The sequence below is a fragment of the Parus major genome, chromosome 17, assembly GCF_001522545.3.
Source record: "Parus major isolate Abel chromosome 17, Parus_major1.1, whole genome shotgun sequence".
NCBI classification, from domain to species: Eukaryota; Metazoa; Chordata; class Aves; order Passeriformes; family Paridae; genus Parus; species Parus major.
Window position 1 is genome coordinate 3,890,843 of NC_031785.1, and position 20,345 is coordinate 3,911,187.

The 20,345-nt window shown below is 54.3% G+C and overlaps 1 protein-coding gene across 1 annotated transcript in view; it reads left to right on the plus strand.

Moving 5' to 3' along the window:
* Positions 1–436: 436 nt before the first annotated feature.
* Positions 437–20,345, plus strand: part of RALGDS (ral guanine nucleotide dissociation stimulator) — a 60,100-nt gene continuing 40,191 nt past the window's right edge. Inside the window, exon 1 of the mRNA XM_015644739.3 lies at positions 437–590. Within this exon, the coding sequence (XP_015500225.1) occupies positions 573–590 (18 nt within the window). The 5' untranslated portion in view covers positions 437–572. The remainder of the gene's footprint in view (positions 591–20,345) is intronic.

Consider the following 20,345-nt stretch of genomic DNA (forward strand, 5'->3'; position numbering starts at 1 on the left):
GCTCAGCCCCGTTCGGTCCGGGCTGAGCGGGGATCAGTGGCCGGGACTCTGTGTCGTGCCCTGGCTCCCTGCCCCAGCCTCTCCTCATGGAGGGGGGACAGCCCGGGGTGTCCCGGGGGTGTCTCTGAGCCACGGCTCCAAGCTTTTCTCCTGTTTGTACCCACACTCAGCGCCGCCCCCCGCTCCCACTCACTCCGCCCGCTCCCCGTCCGCACGGTGCCTTCCCACGGGTCCCACTCCCGGGGGAAAACACACCCCAAAAAGACCAGGGGTGTCCCGGGTACCCCTGGAGCGGTGCCCAGCAGAGAGGTGCCCCCGCTGCAGTTCTCTCTCGGGAGCGGGGCCGGGCGGAGCCGGGAGCTGTCCCCTCCCTGCCGGTAGCGGTGCCCGCCCCGGGCCCGCCCCGCTCCCGGCTCTCCCGGCCGCGCTGGTCCCGGCCGCGCTGGGCGCTCGGCGCTGCCGGCTCGGGGGGCCCATGGCCGGCTCGGAGCATCGCCCCGTGAGTGCGGCCCCGGCACCCGCAGCGGGGCCAGCGGCTCTCGGCGCGGCGCTGGGGCTATGAGCGGGGCACGATGATGATCGACACCCAGGTGAGCGTGCGGGACAAGCGCCGGCTTTGTCTCCCCGAATTGCCCCGGCCCGGAGCGCTGCCGCGGGGCTCGGTCCCCTCCAGGAGCCTCGCTGGACGGGGCTCAGGGCGGCCCACGCGTGTCCGCGGCGCTGATTGATGGTGCGCGGTGCCGGGAGCCGGGGGGCTCTGGCGGGGCTTGCTGGGGGTCTGTGGCTGCAGGTGTCCGTCCCTGGCTGCCTGTTGGGGTCGGGGTCACTGCATGTGCCGGCAGCCCCGGGCCCTGCTCTGCAGGGGGGGCTTTAGCGGAGGAGAAGCAGCGGCTTTGCCGAGGTGGGGGGGGAAGTCTGTTTTTCAATGTTTTTTTCTTAATTTGTTTGCTTTCTCTTTGTGTAATGGTTAATGCGGCTGGGAGAAGAGGAGCTGAAGGATTGGGAAGGAAAGGGGCACAGTTTGGGACGGGCTGAAGGCGCTGCGATGCTGCAGCAGCCGCTGTGCTGCGATGCTGTTGGCAGGCTGGTGCTGCTGCGTGCTGTGCCAAGCGCACCCCTGGCACCGCTCAGGCCAAATGGCACCAGCAGGTCCCTTGTCTTTGTCTGGTGTTTATGAGGCCAAAGAAGCTAAATCGAGCCGAGGTGGGCAAAAGCTCTGCATTCCCAAGCCCACTGGTGCTTTTGGGGTAGGGGAGGATGAAGCAAAGGTATGAAATTTGAGAGGTCGGAGCAGAACGTGACTCTGGGTTTGGTCCTGATGCTCCTCTGACTTTTTACTTCCTCTTCTGATGTCCCCTTCCTGATCCTATCCCTGGGAAGGGGAGGGGCTGTGCTGCTGCCCTTGTGGGGGTGCTGGGAAGGTAAGTGGGCAGCAATGGTTCCTTGGAGACCAGGAATGAATTAAGAGAAGGGCTGATGCTGTGCTGGAGAAGTGGGCTGGGATCCATTTTTGGACTAGAAAATGAGCATTCCAGAGCTGCCTCCTGCATCCTGTGGGTCTGTTTGGTCTGGTCCTCGTTCACCTTGGTCCAGCCCAATAAACAAATTAGCTGTGTTGGGGGCATGTGTGGGAGGCAGGCCCTAGTGCCACACCAGTGTGTCCTGGATGGTGACATGTCCCTTTGGAAAATGGGATTGGCAACCAAAATACTGGAGTTTGGGTCCTGACCCTGCCTAGGGTCAAGAATGAGAGTTTTCTGTCATTATGGAGTAAGAAGATTGGTCATGCTGGGAGATCCAGAAAAGTAAAAGTGTAAGGTTGTCTAGAAAAAGATGTCCAGAGCTCAGGAATGCATGTGACATCCTACGGAATGTTCTGCATTAAGGTCTCAGCTTTAGTCCTCCTGTCACTTTTTTATGCTTACCCCATTTATAGGTATATTTTACATGGGTAAACTGAGGCATGTAGAGGTATTTGTTCCAAGCCCAGGATCCTGCGTGGGTGGAGACCAGAGGTTTAAAGTCCTGGTTCTGCCTGCTGAAGAGAATGAGCCACTCTGCCTTTTAAGGGGTGCAATCCATTGAGGTCCTGTTGTTTGTGGCTACCACTTAAGAGGAATTTCCAGCTGCACCTGCAGCCACACCCTGCCAGTTCTGAGGGCTGCACAGCTACATTTTTCATGCCTTGTAAATGTTCTTCTCCCTGGTTGCTAAGGGAAAGACCCACACAAACAACTGGTAAAACTGAGTGTTGCAAAGTAAATAAGCTGAGCAAACAAGGAGATTTTTTTTCATCTCCAAGTGCTGCAGGTGTGTTGTTCCAGGTGTCCTGACATGTGAAAGCAAAAGTTCAAGTGCAAGGGTGAATTTCAGCTTTTAAAATGGAAACCTGCTCTTGAGCTGGGTCAGAAGTTGGCTTCCATCCTGAGCTAAGCTTCCGGAGCTGCAGACTCATCCCCTCCCTCCCTTTCTGGCCGCTTGGGCAGGAGTAAGGAGCAGATGGTGGATGAGCAGTCTTGGGCTGGCTGGGGGCAGAGAGTGTGAGTGCAGGCGAGCACGGCTGGAGCTGCATTTGGTTTTGTCTTTCCTTTCATCTGCTCCCAGCATCTGAAGTGGCTCCAGTGGCTCTGAGTTAACTCTTGGTGTTGCTCTGCAGGGGCAGGGGGGTGAGTTGGCAACAAGTGACAGCAAGCAAGGGTCCAGCTGGCAGCAGGGGCTGGGAGGCAGCAGGTGGAGAGATGCAAAGTCCCTCCTCGGCATGGCTCAGCCACTCCATCTGGAGCTCCCACTCACGCCTGAGTCTGTGTGCCTGGGCTGATCAGACATGAGCAGAGGATGCAGCGACTGCTGCAGGCTCCAGAATAAATCTCTGGGATGTTGTAATGATGGATCTGACATCCCCTAGCTCAGTGCAGTGTGTTATCTCTGAGCCAGTTTGCTCAGAGATGGCTCTTTAAGTGAAGAAATGAGGGGCTCTTCAGGACTTCAGTTATTCTGGGCATCTTTGGGGTTGTGGTTTTCATCTCCTCACTCTGTCATTTCCTAAATGCTGCCTGACTGCTGGACCTGATCAGGGCAATCAAGGCTTCTGATAGAGGGTGATCTCCAAAGCAATCTGCACTATCCATCAAGATGGATTTTGCTCCTGATACCTTTCCCATTGCTGTAGCAACCCATCTGACGAGGATGGCAGTACGCTTTCCAGGCAGTATGTGCAGGGGAACTGCTTCACCTGCCTCCAGGCTGCCACCACTTGTAGGGCAGGGCTGTTTAACTGGCAACTGCACGTGTGTGCTGAGCCTGGAGGGGCAGAGGAGCTGCTGCCAGCTCCCTCAGGCTGACTCTGCTCTCCCAGGTGTCCCCATCACCTGGAGTTTCCCTGGGATATCGGGGTGTTACAGCACAGGTGGGGGAGTGCACAGTGTCTAGTGCCAGGATCTGGGATTTCTCTCCAAAGGAGATGCTCAGGATGGTGTGAAGGAGCTGGCCAAGCCTTGGTTAGGGGTTGCTTCCCTCTTCCCCCCTCCCCTTGCCTGTGGAGAGGATGGAAGATGGGTCTCAGCTCCAGGGTGTTGATAGAGAAGGAGGGGTTTTGCCTGCTTTTGCCAAGTAAGCTTGTTCCCTCCTCCATGTCCTTCACGCTCTGCAGTCACTAGATGGGCTCCAGGATGTTCTCTGTTCTGCTCTGCCTCTCATCCTGCGCTCCTGTGCTTTCTTTGCAGACCAGAGGCCATCCAGCTGTGGCTGGCTGTCAGGACAGCTGTGGGGCTGCCTTCCCAGCGCAGCAGTGCTGCAGGCTCGGGATGTGCGCAGTGGGACTGCCGGGCTGTGACCCTGCGTGGGCCGGGCAGGGTTGCCCCGAGCCCAGCGGGGCTGTGCAGCAGATGGCACTGTTGTTTTCCCTATGAATTATTGCCATGGGTTCATTGCTCAGCGCTGGGAGGGGTCAGGGTGATGGGAGTGGGGACAGGGCCAGCATCCGGCTCCCTGGGAAAGCCCAGCACGCCAAACTGGGCTGTGCTGTGCCAAGCAGAGCTCGGTGTTCGGGCACTCCTCGCCCAGGAGGAGCCGTGCGTGTGCTGAGTGACATGAGCCAGCTCCATCCTCGGAGATCTCAGCTCCAACCCCGAAGCCGCCGTGGGAAACCTCAGCAAGGCCGCGTCAATCACTGCGTCCTTCCTATAAAAAGTAATCCCAGATCCCCCGCTCCCTGTCGTGCTTGTCCCCACTGTCACCAGCCAAGCTGTCCCCCGGCACTCGGTGAACAGCAGGGAACGTGTGACCTTTCCATCGGCCGGGGCCGGCGGCGAGAGGTGCCCGTGCCTCTCTCCCGGCCGCCGCATCCGAGCCTCCGGGGGCACTTCAGGAGCCTTTTCCAGGTGCCCGGGGCGCTGTGGCTGGGCTGGCACAGCCCTGGCTCTCAGGGGTGGCTGTGGCAGCTGCTGGCAGATGTTCGGGTGCTCCCAAACAAAATCCATCCCGCCTTGTCTGGCGCCGGCTCCCGCGGGACGCACCGGCAGAGCCTGCAGATGTTGACAGGTTTCCCTGCTGGGATCGCCCGAGTCCAGCCCGTGTGACCTGTGGAGGGGTTCACCCATCTGTTTTCCTTGAGGATTTGAGTTTCTAAGTGGCTGGATTTGGTGGGGACCTTTTGGCTCCCAAGGCTGTGCGGGTGTCCCTGCGGATATTCGCTGTCTGCACTGAGATCTCCCCGCGCTGCGCGCCTTGGCCGCGGCTCAAAGGCAAAGTTTGTAGACATCAGCTGATGTCAGAGGCGGCTCGCTGCTGGGGGATCTCAGAGTTTCTGCTCCCTCAAGGCCCTGCAGTGCAGTGGGAGCTCATCCTCTGCGAGGATTTACGGCCCCCTCGGTGCTCCCGGGTTTGCTGTGGCCCTGAGGGTTTCTGTCTCCTGTGCTTGGAGCTGCCAAACCTCACATGATCCCTGGAATAGGTGTAGCTGTAATTCAGTGTCCTTCACCACCCTGCCTGGAGAGAAGTTCCAAAGATGGGAGAAAGGGGAAGCAGGATGAAGGGGCTGGGGAGAAGGAAGGGGTGCAGTGATGCCCTGACGGGTCAGAGAGGGTGGAGAAGCATTTCCTTGGTCTGTCCTGCCCTGTGTGGCTTTTGGAGAAAATCAGAAGCTTTAGATGTGGTGGCAGAGCTCTGGGATGTCAGAACATGTGGGATGTCGAGGCATCCCATATCAGGCCCCACATTTCCCTGTAGAGTCTAGAAGAGAAAGGGAAGAGAATTGTCACAGTATTGTCACAGTACAGCTGGCCTGGGCTGGACAAAGTAAATATCATAACACAAATCCAGTTCAGCCAGCCCAGTTCATACCTGAACATGTCCTGGATAAGCTACAGGGGACCTCAGCCAGCCCCATCCAAGCTGAGAAGAAAACACAGGAATGGCCAGGGAGCTGGGCAGGGAGAGAAATATCAGCCAGTGGCTGTCTAGCCTGAGAAATCTGAATTGGATATTTAAGTGAGTTCTGAATAATAAACGAGGCTGTTGTTTGTCTCATGAGCACCTGGAGCACAAGTTGTGGGTCTCTGTCTGCCCACCCATGGCCAGCACGTTACAAGTGGTGACCCCACGTGTGAAGACACAGCCTGTCCCATGAGCAGGGAGGAAGAAAGGGACAGAGACTAAAAAGCCTGTCCAAAACAGCAAAAGGCTGGGAAATACAGTGAAAAGCTGGGAGATACAGCGAAAATCTGGGGAAAAAACAGGCAGGAACAGCCTGAGATACAGCAAAAAGCTGGGAAAGAGAGGTGAGAAGAGCCCAAAGCTACAGTGAAAAGCTGAAGTAAGAGGTGGAAAAGCTGTCCAAAAATTACAGCGAGGAGAGCTGTCTGTGGTGAAAAATTGCTAAAAATCCAGAATATTTTCTGGACTTATCCCTACAAATAGAAGAAAATACCAGAGCCACGGGGGGCTGGATATCCACTCAACCACCTCCAATTTTGAAGGTGTGGTTGGTTTTTTTACAAGAATTTGGATTAGAATATGACAAAAAAGCATTATTAGCTTTAATAACATGGGCAAAGAACCACGGTTTGGACACAAAGAGGCCACCTTTGATACAAATATATGGGAACAAACTGGACATTTTATTCTCGAAGCAGCCTGAAAGGGGGACGAAGATGCTATGAAAGTTTTAAAACCTTGGAGATTTATTTTTGACATAATGAAACAGATAAATGCCGAGCTGGAGAGTGGGAACAGAGCTCCAGAGGGGACGGAGAGAGCTTGGAACACCTTTCCAGGGGAGGATGGACACCACCAAGCAGCTGCTTTGATCGCTCCCCTCTCACCACAAGTGTTTTATAGCGAACTGTTTCCCACAGCTCCGCCAAGCCGGAGAGCAGCTAGCTGTGCCCCAGAGGGCAGCGAAACCGCAGCATGCGATATTCAGCAAAATTGTGAAATTCTGCCTTGCGGCTGGAGCGGCGGAGCTGGGGGCAGCAGTGGGACTCCGAGTCGTGTCGGCACGGCCGCAGCTGAAAGGAGCACAGCAGTGCCGGGAATGTGCTGGAGCTGCTCCAACCGGGGCGGCCACGCTGGGTCGGAATATCCCGCTATTTCCCCGGGCCCTCAGCCGGGCCGCCCCCCCGGGCCGCCTCAGGGACCGGCCCTCAGCCAGCGGAGCCGCCCACACCCCTCGGCGCCATGGGAACGCCCGGCCCCCCCTGCCCAGAGCTGAATGGTTCAGCCCAGAGGCCCCGCCCACGGCCCCGCCTCTTCTGGCCACGCCTCCCTGTCCCTGCTGTGGGGCGGTGCCTGAGGTGACGTCACATCCGGGTCCATTCCCGGAAGTACAACAGGAGCAGAGCAGCATGGCGGCACCGAGCCCTGACCCCGGGACAACACCCAGCACAGCTCCAGCTTCGATACCCCTACAAACACAGCATTCACAGTGTGCACAAACACACACAGCAGGAGGAAACGCGAGATCTCCACAGTGAGAACCACAGTCTACACCTGCCAGCAGCGCCAGCTCCAGCACCACTCCTATCTAACATAATCCATCTAACACCATCCCAAAATGTGTGAGCTTCAGACTACAAACCAGGGTGAAAAATGCAAACTGGTCTAACTCACAGGCATTCGAACTTGAAGCCAAACCTTTTATATATATATATGTGCACGAGAGCTTCTAATCTGTATTGCAGTGTTTATTACCATTGTTAATTTGCATCCTACAAGAATTATTAGTCAGAGGCTACCACAGTGGTCCCTCAAAAAGGAGAAATTTGGTACCAACTCAGAATTAGTACCTTTATTTGACTTCCTAAAAGGTGATCCAGAGTTAACTTCCCCTAGAAAATTAACCCCAGAGGCAAAAGCTGCTCTGGAAAGAGCGGAGCAAGCTGTCACAGACAGGTCCAGCGGGTACACCCAGAGGTTTGTGTTTGTTCTCATTGTAAATCTGCACCCTGCTGCTATTGCAGGGCAGTGGAACACTCACTGGCCTGATCTTTACACATCCTAGAGTGGATGTTTTTACCTCATCAACCAAAAAAGACAGCACCCACGGTATTTGAGCACAATTAATTATCCAATGTTGTCACGGGTGTTTACAGTTGAACACAGGAGATCCTTCACAAATTATTACACCTGTGGCACAAGAACACTTTGAATTATGTTTTGCTAACAGTACAGCCTTGCAAAGTGCTCTGCAAAATTTCACAGGACAAATCACCATTTACCAAGCCATAGATTGTTAAAAAGTGGAGAACCACATTATCTCTTAAAACTCTGAGCAGCAGAACACCCTTAAAAGGTGTTACAGTGTTCACAGATGGCTCTGGGAAAACAGGAAAAGCCATAGTAACATGGGAAGAGTGACAAATGTTGGAAAGTTATCAGAAAGGATCTCCCCAGTTGGTAGAAATGCATGCTGTAGCTATGGCTCTCCAACATTTTCCCCACATCCCTCTAAATATAATAACTGACTGCATCACACAGAGATTAGACCAAGCACTGTTAAAGGAAATTGAAAATGCACAATTACTCAATCTGCTAAAAACACTATGCCAAAACACCCAAGGCAGAACCCACCCTTACTCTACCTTCCACATCAGGAGTCACACAAATCTACCAGGTTTCATCACAGAGGGCAATGCCAGAGCAGATATGCTAGATTGCCTGGGCAGCACCACAGCCAGACAGCCTGGCACAAGCAAAATCATCACAGAATTCCTTCCACCGGGGTGTTTGAGCCCTACAATGGCAATTCCAGCTGACAAACACAGAGTTAATATTGTTAGCACCTGTGCTGGCTGCCAGGGCCACACTGCACCACTGCAGCTGGGGGTAAACCCTCAGGGACTGCAGGCCTGACAAATCTGGCAGACCCATGTCACACACATGCCTGAATTTGGATGTTTAAAATTTGTTTAAAATATGTACATTTATCCATTGTTACCTTCTCCTCAGCAATATGGGCTACAGTGCACACAGGAGAAAAGGGTCAGGATGCCATTGCACACTGCCCAGTCAGCCTTTGCTGTTTTGGGCATCCCTCATTTTACCAGAACAGACAATGGCCCTGCATGCCTCTCACAGAAAACAAGACATTTCCTACAGCTCTGGGGTGTAGCACACCACACTGGGATTCCTTGAACAGCAGTGGGATGAGGCATTGTGCAAAGAGCACATGGCACTTTAAAATGTATTATTGAAAATAAAAAGGAGGAATGTCTGGTGAGCCCCCACAGAGCAAGGTAGCCACTTTATTTACACACTAAATCATTTAACAGTATCAGAAGTCCCAGAACCAGTCATTTTAAATCACTTTCTGTCATTACAATCTCCTGGAGATAAACAGTTGTGTAAGCCCAAGGTAATGGTGAAAGACCTCACTAATTAGTGGGGAGGCCCGTGGAGCCTCATTACCTGGGGAAGGGGCTGTGCCTGTGTTTCCATGGACACAGGAACACATTGGTACCTGCCAGATGTGTCTGTCCTGCTCTACACCCTGCCTGGGACCACAGACAACACCCTCCTGACAGCACCTCCGTGGATGTGATGGAACAAAATGAAGAAGAGGAACTAGAACAACTTTTTCACCTACCTCATGAAAAGTCAGAGACTCTTGAAAACGACAGTTCATTTAAAAACAAACAGTTTACAATTTCTTTTTCTGCTAAGTTGTTTTTTTCTCACGGTTCTAAATGTTGAATTTTTGTGTCTTGTTTGTAGAGTTAAGGTATGAAATAGTTTCTTGTTTTTATTGTTAAGCTGTAACTTGTAACCATAAGTAGTTAACCTGTGGCACGTTAGCTTGAAGGATTTTGATCTTACCTGTGAGCTCCATGAAGTGACTGTTGCAAACTCAATTTAGTACACAAAGCACTGTTGCTGGCTGAGGAGAACTAGGTTTGTCAAATTAATTGGAAAACTTTGTTCAAATTAAACCCATGCTGTCCCTGTTATCATGTCTGCAAAGGGCCCTTGCAGGCAGGATAACAGAGAGCATTTTGTATTTTTTAATTTAATCAAAAAGTGTGAATTGTCACAGTATTGTCACAGTACAGCTGGCCTGGGCTGGACAAAGTGAATCTGACCATAACACAAATCCAGTTCAACCAGCCCAGTTCATACCTGAACATGTCCTGGATAAGCTACAGGGGACCCTCAGCCAGCCCCATCCAAGCTGAGAGGAAAACACAGGAATGGCCAGGGAGCTGGGCAGGGAGAGAAATATCAGCCAGTGGCTGTCTAGCCTGAGAAATCTGAATTGGGTATTTAAGTGAGTTCTGAATAATAAACAAAGCTGTTGTTTGTCTCATGAGCACCTGGAGCACAAGTTGTGGGTCTCTGTCTGCCCACCCACGGCCAGCACGTTACAGAGGATGAGAGAGAGCTGTGGTGCAGACACTGCTGAGGGCTGCCCAGTGCTGTTGGAGGGATGGATGGATGGATGGATGGATGGATGGATGGATGGATGGATGGATGGATGGATGGATGGATGGATGGATGGAGAAGCACTCCAGGCATCCTGGAGGGGATGTGCAGGTTGCTGGCATAGCCTGGGGGTGATGCTGTGCCCAGGATTTGAGATGTGCCCGTGTGAACTGCTCTTGTGTGGGCTGGAACCCTGCGAGCCGAGTCTGGCTCATGGGGTTCTCAGGACATCCGCTGTCCCTTTTTATCTTCCTTCTTCTGTGCAGTCCCACTGTTTTCCACTCCCCTGCCATAAACACCCTGCCTGGGCTGCTGGCAGGAAGCAAACCCCACAAGACTCTGGCCGGCTCCTTGCGAGCCCTCAGCACGGAACGGGGAGGTCGAGGCCATCCCTCAGCTCAGCCAGGAGGTCCCTTTGGAATCTCCAGCAGCTGCCCTGCCCTGCTCTTGTGGCCCCGCTGGCTCCATCCCACAGCGGATTTCCCACCCAGTGTTTCCTGTCTGTCCTTTTCAGATGTGACACAAACACAGCTCTTCACCTCCCCAGGGACAGGAATAACAGCAGTGTGGAAAAGTCCAGGGCAGGCAGGAGCACCCTGGGCTTGGGGATTGCTGCATATCCTGAATTAGAGCAGGATTTAAACCATTATTCCTGAGTTACAAGGAACCTTGGCTGCTCTCAGCCCCTCTCCAAGGAGATGGGGCAGCCCTGGCAGCAGAGCCATTGGTGGAATCTGCTGGGAGGGGATGGAGGAGGCTGCCCACGGTGGTGATTGTAGTCGAGGTGTGCAAAAATGTTTGCTGTACTGGCCCAGAAAGGTGTTCTGCCCCAAGTGTGGGGTGTCTGTGGGTGCAGACTGGGAGAGGGCAGCTCTCCCAGAGAAGCTGCAGGATGCAGCAGGATACAGAGCAGGAGCAGCTGAGGGATGGGGTTGAGCTCTGCCTGTGTAAAGCAGGGCTGGGTGCCCTTTCTTTTTCATGATCATCATTATCATAATTATTGTTATTACTATATTTCAACAATTAAGCTGTTCTTATCTCAGCCCATAAGATTTTTATCCTGGGAAAAGTCCCACATTTTCTGTCCCAGTGGGCCAAAGGGAACATAAGTCTTCCCCTCACACAAACGAGGGCTTGTGGATGTTTAAGGGCCCTGTTTTTCTTGGCAGAGGTTGAAAGTCCCAGCAGGCTTCAAACCCTCCCGTTCAGCATTTCCATGGTGACAGGAAGGCCCTTCTGGTGGCTGTGCCGTCCTCGGTGCCACCGAAATAACGAGGCTGCTGCAAGCACTGTGCCATGGTGGTGGGGTTTGGAAGGCAGAGCCTGTGTCCAGTGCTGGGCTGGACCCTCCCCTTCCCCAGTGCTCATGGAGGGCAGCTGTGTTTGCCCCACTGGGATAAGCCCAAAAGGAGGAAGGGGTTGTTTAGGAGTCCATGCCCAGCCTCCTGTGCCATCCCTGTGTGTGTGGCACTGCTGCTGGTGCTGTGGCATCACGTCCCAAAGACCCCAGCCTGTGCAGAGGCGTCCCCAAGCCATGAGGGAAAACAGCAGCCCCGGCACTTTGCAGTGCTGTGTGAATAGCTAAAGGCAGAGGAAGGGGAGATGGCTGATAAAGGCTCCCACAGCCAGGGGAAGGTGTGTTTCTGCTGCTGGAAAGGCGTTTGTGACCCTCCTCCTCAAGCTGCTGATATCCCCCCCCGCCTTTGGAGGGGTCCTGCAGGGATTCCAGCTGGATGAGGCATCAGCCAGGCATCCATCCCTGTTCTGTGCAGCCCCTGATGTGGCACTTGGAGGGAGGTGTGGCTGCAGGACCAGCAGCTGCTCCAGTCCCTGTCCCTGTGTGTGGCTCAGCAGCGTTTCCCTGCAGCTCAGAGGGGCTTGGGAGCTTCTCCCTCTCTCATGGAAATGCAGCACAGCTCTGGGTACCTGGGACTGTCTTGGAAATTGGGATTTTACATCTCCTGTGTGCTCGATTTATGGCTTTTCCTCCCCACTCTGGCTGTTGCTGGCTAACTGGAGAGGAGGGCTGCGCTCTTGAAACATTTTAAAAATACGATGAAATATATGCTTTCTCCTTAGAAAGCAGCAAGGAGATTCCCATTCTCCCACGGAATGTTTATACATTTTGCCCCAAGCTGTGTATCTTTTGCTGTCAAACACACATAAGTAGGACCAGGTGAGTGGAATTTGTCAGTATTTCAGGGGCCAGCTCCTGTGAATTTGCCTATGTGGGCACCATGTCCCTCTACAAGGTCTCCTGGCTTAGGGACCTGCAGCCAGAGCCTGTGTTTAGTGTGGAATCCAAATTTTCCCTGTGCTGGCCACCACTGACCCCTCCTTGGCTGCTGTGGGTGTCACAGCCCTGCTTTTTGGGGCATTTACCAAGCATTTACTGGGGCTGGGTGCTGCACTGAGTGGCTGTGACTGCTTATAAAAAGTCCCCTTTGCATTCTTCCCAGTGCTGCTTGAAAGGGTGTTTAGTTAATAGGATTATAAAGCTTTCCTGTCGTCAGGCAACGGAAATCAATGGTGGGCCCCTGGGAATGAGCCTCATGGGATTTCCAGCACGGCCACCGCACGGATGCTGCTGCAGGGAGGATGTGCTGCCCCCTCCGTGGTGTTCCCCATGCTGCTGGGGCCTCCTGGAAAAAAGGAAAGAAAGGATGTAAAGCTATTGGAAAGTGTCCAAAGAAAACGGTAAAGGGTCTAGTGGGGCCATGGGAGGAGTGGTTGAAGTCGCTTGGCTTTTGGCTGGAGAAAAGGAGATGATGCAGACACTGAGCTCTGCACTTTGAGGGACAGTGCAGGGGCAGCTCTGATCTCTCTTCTCTGGACTGACAGCACCCGAGGGAATGGCTGGAACTGTGTCACAGGGGGTTAGGGTATTTATCAGGAATAAGTTCTTCCAAGGCTTCCCAGGGAATGGGCACAGCCCCAGAGCTGCCAGAGCTCCAGGAACATTTGGACAATGCTCTCAGAGATGCACAGGGTAGGGTTGTTGGAGTGTCCTAGGCAGGACCAGGAGGTTGATTTGATGATCTTTGTGGGTCCCTTCCAATTTGGGATGGTTTGTGATTCTCTGAAATGCAGAGGCTGCTCTCAACCAACTTGTGCCGGCCGTGTGTCTCATGGGCTGCAAGGATCCTGGCTGGAGCAGCACCTGGGATCCCACAGGCAGTCAGGATACTGATACAGCTCCATGGTGCTGGCTGGCTGTCCCAAAGTGTTGGATGTTCCCCAGCTCCTGTGCCTGCTGCTGGGCTGGTGCACAGAACCCAGGAATTTTCCCTTTCTCCAGTCAAAAATGATGGTTTGGCCCAAAAGCTGAGAGCACGTGCTGCTCTGCTGTGCCTGGGGAGCTTTTGCCCCCTTCTCTGCTGTCAGCAAACATCTGGAGACAGCAGGTTGGCAGGATGGGCTCAGGAATTTGTGTAATGCAAAGGGAGCTCACAACTGCTGTCCCCAACATGCAGCAGGCTCCCAGCCCCTCCCTGCTGGGCTGCACATCTGCACTGCACAGGGGCCAAGCCTGGAAAAGCCCAGGACTGGCCACAGCCCTTGGGAGGTCAGGGAAGAGGCTCTGTGCTCTCTGGACTGTCTCCACCAGAGCTGACAGCCCCGGGGTCTGCTCAGTCACACCCCCTGTGCTCCTGCAGGGGATTCCAGGCTGGAATGCCTCTCCCTGTCTGACCCCGGTCTGTGCCTCCCAGGAGAGCTCTGCACAAGGCATCAGCTCCCCTTGCAGCCAAGAAAGCCTTCCCTTGTCAGAGTGGGAGGGTGGGGAGCAGCTGAATGGGAGCCCTGAGAGAAATTTCCAGAAAAATCAACCTGCTTCAGGAATCTGGCTGTGCAAAAAGTGTTTCCCACCCCCTTGGCTGTCAGAGAGGGAACTCCACGTGGTGGAGACTACTTTAATTCCTGGAGGCTGCAAAACAGGCGTGAAGAGGGAGGACTGGGAGAGCCTTTGGCTCAGGATGTAGGGCTGGAAACCTGCAGGGCTGCCAAAGCTGTGTCTGTTATCTCTGGAGCCGGGGGTTTGCTGTCTGCCAGGGAGCAGCGGTGTGGATCTGCAGATAACACCTTGGCCATGGGTAATGTGGGTTAAAGCACGCGTGAGGAGCTGGGGCTGTGTTAAACAGCACAGTGAGAACAAGCTCCAGGGCTGGGGAGACTGGAACCTCCTCTTTTGGGTTTGTTTAAGTTCCAGCTAAGCCCTGGAAAGTGTTCTGAAGGGAAGAGCCCTGCCCAGCGCTGGGGGCTCGACCGAGTGGGTAAATCAGTGGAAACCCCATCTTTGGTGAACGCTCCAGACTGCTGTGCTGGGCACCAGCTCTGACTGCCTCTTTGGCAGACATGTGCCCAGAGAGATGCCCTGGCCTTCCTGCCAGCCTGGTCCTGCTGCAGATGGCTGCTGCTCTGGCCTGCTGACAGGTGGAATAAATCCCTGCAGGAAAATTGCGATTGGTAACAGCGGGGATTGTCATGGCTTGCTAATACCCTCAGCTCTCCGTTCCTCCTGGCATTTCTCTTCTCCAGCAAAGGTATTTGCAGTGGGAAGCACCTGGTCCTGCTGCTGGGCTGGTGTGGGCACAACTGAGCCTTTCTGTGACCTGTGCTGTGCCCAGCTGGTCCCTGCAGGGTCAGTGTCCACAGCTGCCCTAGAGGGGACAGGATGTGCTGACATCTGGGAGCTTATTCTTGTCCCAGTCTGCCTGTGCTGCAGGCTCCTCTGGCATGCAGGTGTTTGGGGAAATGATGAGGCTTTTCCTCAGGTTTGGAGCTGCAGAGGAAAGTGATGGCAGTTTGTGGCATCGTCCTGCAGTGCCATGTGCTCAGCCTGATGTGTGTGCCCAGCCTGGGAAGCCGGGCAGGGGTACAGACAGCCCAGCAATCCGGGCACCAAACACGCGTGGGCTCCGTGCCAGGGACACCCGGGTGTCCCCCATGTGGTGCACCTGGGGTGGGGACACCCCACCATTGTCATTGGAACGGCTTCATCTGGTGGGAAATCATTGTGGGGTGAGCCAAGAAGGGGTGGTGGGAGCAGGCACGGACTGCGAGGAGTTGTGTGGTGCTGTCCTGCTCCTTCCCTCCCGCAGTGGGGTGGAACGGGGGGCATGGGCGAGCGGGGATCTGCCCAGGGACACGGGGTCCTTCCCCACCCGCTTGTGAGCGCTCCTGGAATGGCTGGAATCCCCTCCCAGAGCAGCTCTGCCAGCCGGGGGCTGCTGCAGGGGTGTTCCCATGCTGAGCTCTGTCCCCACCTCCGCAGGAACAGAGGTTGTGGAAACTCCATAAACTGTTGCCATGGCAGCCCCGAGCACGGCTCCCTCCCGGTGCCGTCTCCACCTGACAGCTCGGTGTTCCCAGCTCCCCCGGGACCGAGCTCAGACAGGGCCCGAGGCTGCAGGATCGCAGGCAGCAGATCCCTTTTTCCCTGCCGGCGCAGGGAAGCGCTGTGGGAAGCAGAAAGGAGGCGTTTGGGTACCCGATGTTCCCCTTCCTGGCTGGGAGCGGTGGTCCCGGTGCCCTGTGCATCCTCCCCAGCCCCGGGAGCACGGCAGGTCCCGGTTGCTGCGGTGACAGTCTCCATGGAGACCGGTCTGACACCGCTGCATCCCGGGTACCGCGGCAGGGGAGCCCGGGGGGATGCGGGGATGTGTCCCGGGCTCCCGGGGTGCACTCCCAGCCCCCGAGGGGAGCATGAAAATGGGAATCCCTCAAGTGGCAAATGCGAGGAGGAATCCCGAGGAAACGAATTGGTTTTCCCCCACGCTGCCTTTAACGCTTGTTGGCTTTCACTCCACACTGGTAATTGCTGCTCTGCACCTATTAAAAGGCCATCTCATGCTTCACACGGGCTTGACTGTGAATTAATTTTGCATACACATCTATTCTGGGGAGCTTGGGAATTTATTCAGGATGCTGAATGCCAGACAGGCTTTCCAGAGGTGTAGCACAGGCTGTGCCTGCTCTCTGGAGTTACTTTGAGGAAATGACAGTGGCTTCTCCAAATAAATGCCTAAAAACAAGATTCAAATCAGTGGGATTTATTCCCACAACTAGTTTGGGACAAGACAGGTTGTGGGTGCTTCTGTGTATCCCATTTGAAATCCCTCTTAGATGTCAAGGTGATTTTGATTTTCACTGGGAAATAGGTATCCTACCTGCCTATGGTTTCCTGGAAATCCCACCAGGCTCCATCTCTATGTCTGCCTCTCTAAATCTACCTACAGGCTTCCTGTAAGCACCACATTTCTCGAAAGAAACGCTGTTTGTTTGGGATTTCTGTGGTTTTGAAACCTCTTTCTATTACTGAGAAGTGTCAAAGGGGAAGAGCTGTTGGGATTTTCCATTTGCCATTTATTTGTCATGCCGCTTTCTTTCCCTTTGCCTTTCTATCAGCCTCGCACAGTGAAAATAAACCTGCAGGTTTTGTGTCATTTCTCTCAAATACCGCACTCTGGTGCAGGATGCTGTGATGTTTGGGCATAGAGCTGCAATTTCCTTTAAAAAACAAACCCACCATTGTTATTCCTGGGGAATTTCTTTCATTTTGTGGAGGTCTTTGATGCTTGACATCAAACATTGGAGTCAGTCTTCCTTAGGTGGGCCTTTGTGAGTCACTGGGTGTCAGGAATTCCCATCGTCACAGGGAAGGCTGGTCACTGTTTTTTGGAGCATCCCAAATGTACACACCTTTGCAGCAATGCTGGGTGCTGAGGTCTTCCTGTGCATGAGTTTCTCCCTGAAAGCTGCATTTACCTGTGCAGAGGTTCAGTTGTGGGGTGCTCAAAATGATATTTCTGCAAGGTAACAGAGGCTGTTTGGACCTTAAGGAATGGATACAGTTCCCAGTGCAGGAGACTCCCTGGGGCAGCAGCAGAGCAGTTGGGAGCAGGATGCACCCAGCATAGGAATTGCAATGAATTTGCCCTGCAGTTGCTCTGTTCCTGACAAGACACTTACTGGAAAACAGTATTTTCCCAGTAATGGTTGCTAAGCACTGAGGTTTCATGATGGGCTTTATCTGCTCAGCTGGAGCTGCGACAACAAAAGCTCCAGTGCAAAATGAAACAGGGAAACATCAGCGCCTGTGCTGGGGCTTCCCTGTCCTCCAGAGACAACAGCAGGAGGAGATTTCTCCTTCACCCTGGCAGGGCTGGCCCACGCTGCTGTGGGGCTCCAGCAGCACCTCAGTCCTGTGCCAGTGGGGATGGCTCCTCTGTTTTCCCTGCACAGGGGTGGTTTTGGTGCTCGGCTGCTGCTGCTGGCAGATCTGGGATTGTAGCTCGGTTTCCACTCACGTCAGCCAGACTGGAGGAGCAAGAGGATGAAGCTGTCGTTTAAACATCTGCGTAGGATCATCCTGTCTGCGCTGGTTTGACAGCAGGGGATTCTTTGCTTTGTGTTTCTGCTGCAAATCTCCCAGTGGGAAAGTGTTCAAAGCCACTCTGCCGAGGGACCCCTCCATCCCCTGGTGACTGAGGGAGGTGGCTGGGGACACTGGTGGGTGGACACACATGATCTGACCCCAGCAGAGGATAGGAAGGCTCCACATCATCTCTGGGCCTGTGTGAATGACCACAGCTTCTGGCTGGTTACTTTTGGCATTCCATGCTCAGCAGCTCCCATGTCCTGTCAACACACCATGTCCCATTCCTGTTGGTTTGAGATAGTTCTCTGGAGCATCTCTTCTTTTCTTCCTCTCTTCTTCCAACCTCTGCTGCTGCTGCTTTGCCTGGTGTCCCTCCTGGGCCTCTGCACTCAGAATTGTACTTTCCTTTGCAGCCTGCCTTGTGTGGTGCAGAAGGATTGTCACCTTTATGGCTGCTGGGTGGGAGGTCACTGGGCTCTGGGCATCAGCAGAGCACACTGAGCCCCTCTCAGAGGTGTGTGACAACCTCTGAGTCTGTCAGAGCCCTTGAAGTCCAGGGAAGCCCTAGGAACCAGGGAACCAGCAGGTGATGGGACACCTCCACACCACCACTGCAGATTCCCATTCCCATGGCACAGGTTAGCTGCTGAACAGGATGATGAGCTCCTGGGAACGGTAGCCCTTGGAGGCACTTGAGTGTGAGATCTGTGTCCTTCTCAGGATGTTTGGAAGCTGCAATCTCAGCTGACCAAACCCAGCCTGTTACTGGAAAGTTGTTGTTGGAAAGCTGAGCTCTGCTGACCGATGGTTGCAGGCAGGTGAGTAACCTGAGCTGGGCTTGAAGCACAGGTTTGAATCACCTTTCCTGGAGCCTGAGCTGTGGGCACTGCCTGTGCTGAGGGTGGGGTTTGGTGCTGTGGAGAAATGTGGGACAGTCCTCCATGAGAAGGCACTTTGCATTGAGTCACCAAGGAATCGTGAAGGAGCAGGACAGAGACTGTGCCAGGGAGTTTCCAGGGCTGTGGCACTCCCTCTCTGCCATGAAAAGAGTTGCCAAAATTCTATCAGCGAGCAAGTGGGGCATGGCCCTGGAAATTTTGCCTTGTCCATGTGCTCCAGATGTGATCTCCCCTCTCTCCTCCCCTGCAAATCCATTCCTGGGGCTGCTGCAGTGCTGCCTTCTTGTCCTCGCTGCTGCTCATCTCAGCCATATGTGGATGAAAAAATCTGCCTAATTTCCACTTAAAACTTAATTGATGGTGGTTTTTTCCCTATTTGGTCTTGTTCCAGGCTTGCCCATTAGCTCCCACTCCTGCAGCATGTAAGGGCTGCTTTTCTTATCCCGGCATTTCCCCCAGGAATGACGGGCCAGACCCCACTTCAGTCCCTGGGAAAGGGCCCAGCTCGGACTGGAGACACGGAGGGGTCCGTGTGAGTGTGAGAGCCGGGTCTGGGCTCTGCCTGTGCGGGGATGAGTCAGCCCGGAGCTGGCTCTGTGTTGAGCCGGGCTCGGCCAAGCCCGGCTTACCTAACCCCGCAGGAATGCCTGGCTCAGCGGGGCTCCTCGGCTCTGCTCCCACACCTAGGCGTGCTGCGAGCCTCCTTTGTGGCCTCGGGCACAAACTTCCTTCGGGAAAGCCAGGAAAAGGCTGCACGGACCCAGACCTTTGCCCTGCAAGAGACTTCTCCAAGTGGGACCCACAAAGCCACCCAAAAGCACCTGCCTGGAGTGGGGTCCAATTTATGTCATCCCTGCTGGGCCCAGCAAGAAGGACAGCTGTAAGGACATAAAGTCCTGCTTGTTTGAGGGCAGTGGGAGTTTTCATTGGCATTTCACCCTGGTCCCTGTGTTGGGTACAGAGCTGGCCCCAGTGTCTCCCCTGTTTGGGTGTGAATCGATGAACCCACTAAACTGCTCCTCTCCTGCTGCCCTTGCTGGGAAAAGACACCCTGGATGTCACCCTGGATGTCACCCTGGATGTCATCCCTGGATGTCACCCCTGGATGTCACCCTGGATGTCACCCTGGATGTCACCCCTGGATGTCACCCCTGGATGTCACCCCTGGATGTCACCCCTGGATGTCACCCTGGATGTCACCCCTGGATGTCACCCCTGGATGTCACCCTGGATGTCACTGAAGCAGGGCTCTGCAGCTGTTGAGGGTGAGGTGATGGCTCATGGGCTCGGCCCCAAATTCACTCTTTGTGAGACCATCAAAATCTGTGTGAGCTGTGTCTGCAGGTGATAGCAAAAGCAGCTCCATGTTGAGACTCCCACCCCACTGCTACTATTGGTGAAAATTCTATAGGAAGGTGCTTTTCAGAGCAAACCAGCTGATTTTGTGCCATGCTTCATTTAGCAAAGCTCCAGTTTGGATTCACAGGTTCTCTGGTGGGAAAGGCAGCTGGGAATGCTCACCTGGGCAAAACTTTCCACGCACAATTGTCCTGCAAAGGAAGTGATCACCAGTATTGAGGGTCTCTCAGTGCCATGCTGCATTCCCAGTGCCAGAAGGTTCCCAAGCACTCCGTGGATGTGAATTATTTAAGCCTCACTGTGGTCCTTGGAGTATGGGAAGGCGTTGAGCTGAAATCTGACAATGGAAAACAGGAATGGGAGAAGAGATGGGAAGAAAGGAGGAGGCTCCAGCTCTGACCATTCATGCTCCCTCTGTTTTACACCCTCTCATCCTTCCAGCTCTGCCTGTTTGCCTGTCACAACAGCCAGAGGGAAAGGCTGTAAGTGCTGCAGACGCGGTTTGATCATAATCAGAAACCAACAGCAGGCAGGACCTGTTGTGCGTCTCCAAGACAATGCTTGGGCTCGGCGAGTGCCACGCATGTCGATGAGGCTGGGGAGCAGCAGAGAGCACCGAGGTTACCCCGAGAGAAAGGAGAAGCTGGGGACGGGCGGGGAGCCGGGGCAGGCTGGCCAAGGGCTGCTCGGCCAGGCTGGGGAGCGGCGGAGGCTGCACACACACACAGACACAGGCACACAAACACACACAGACACACACATAGACACACAGACACGGTGTTCACACACACACA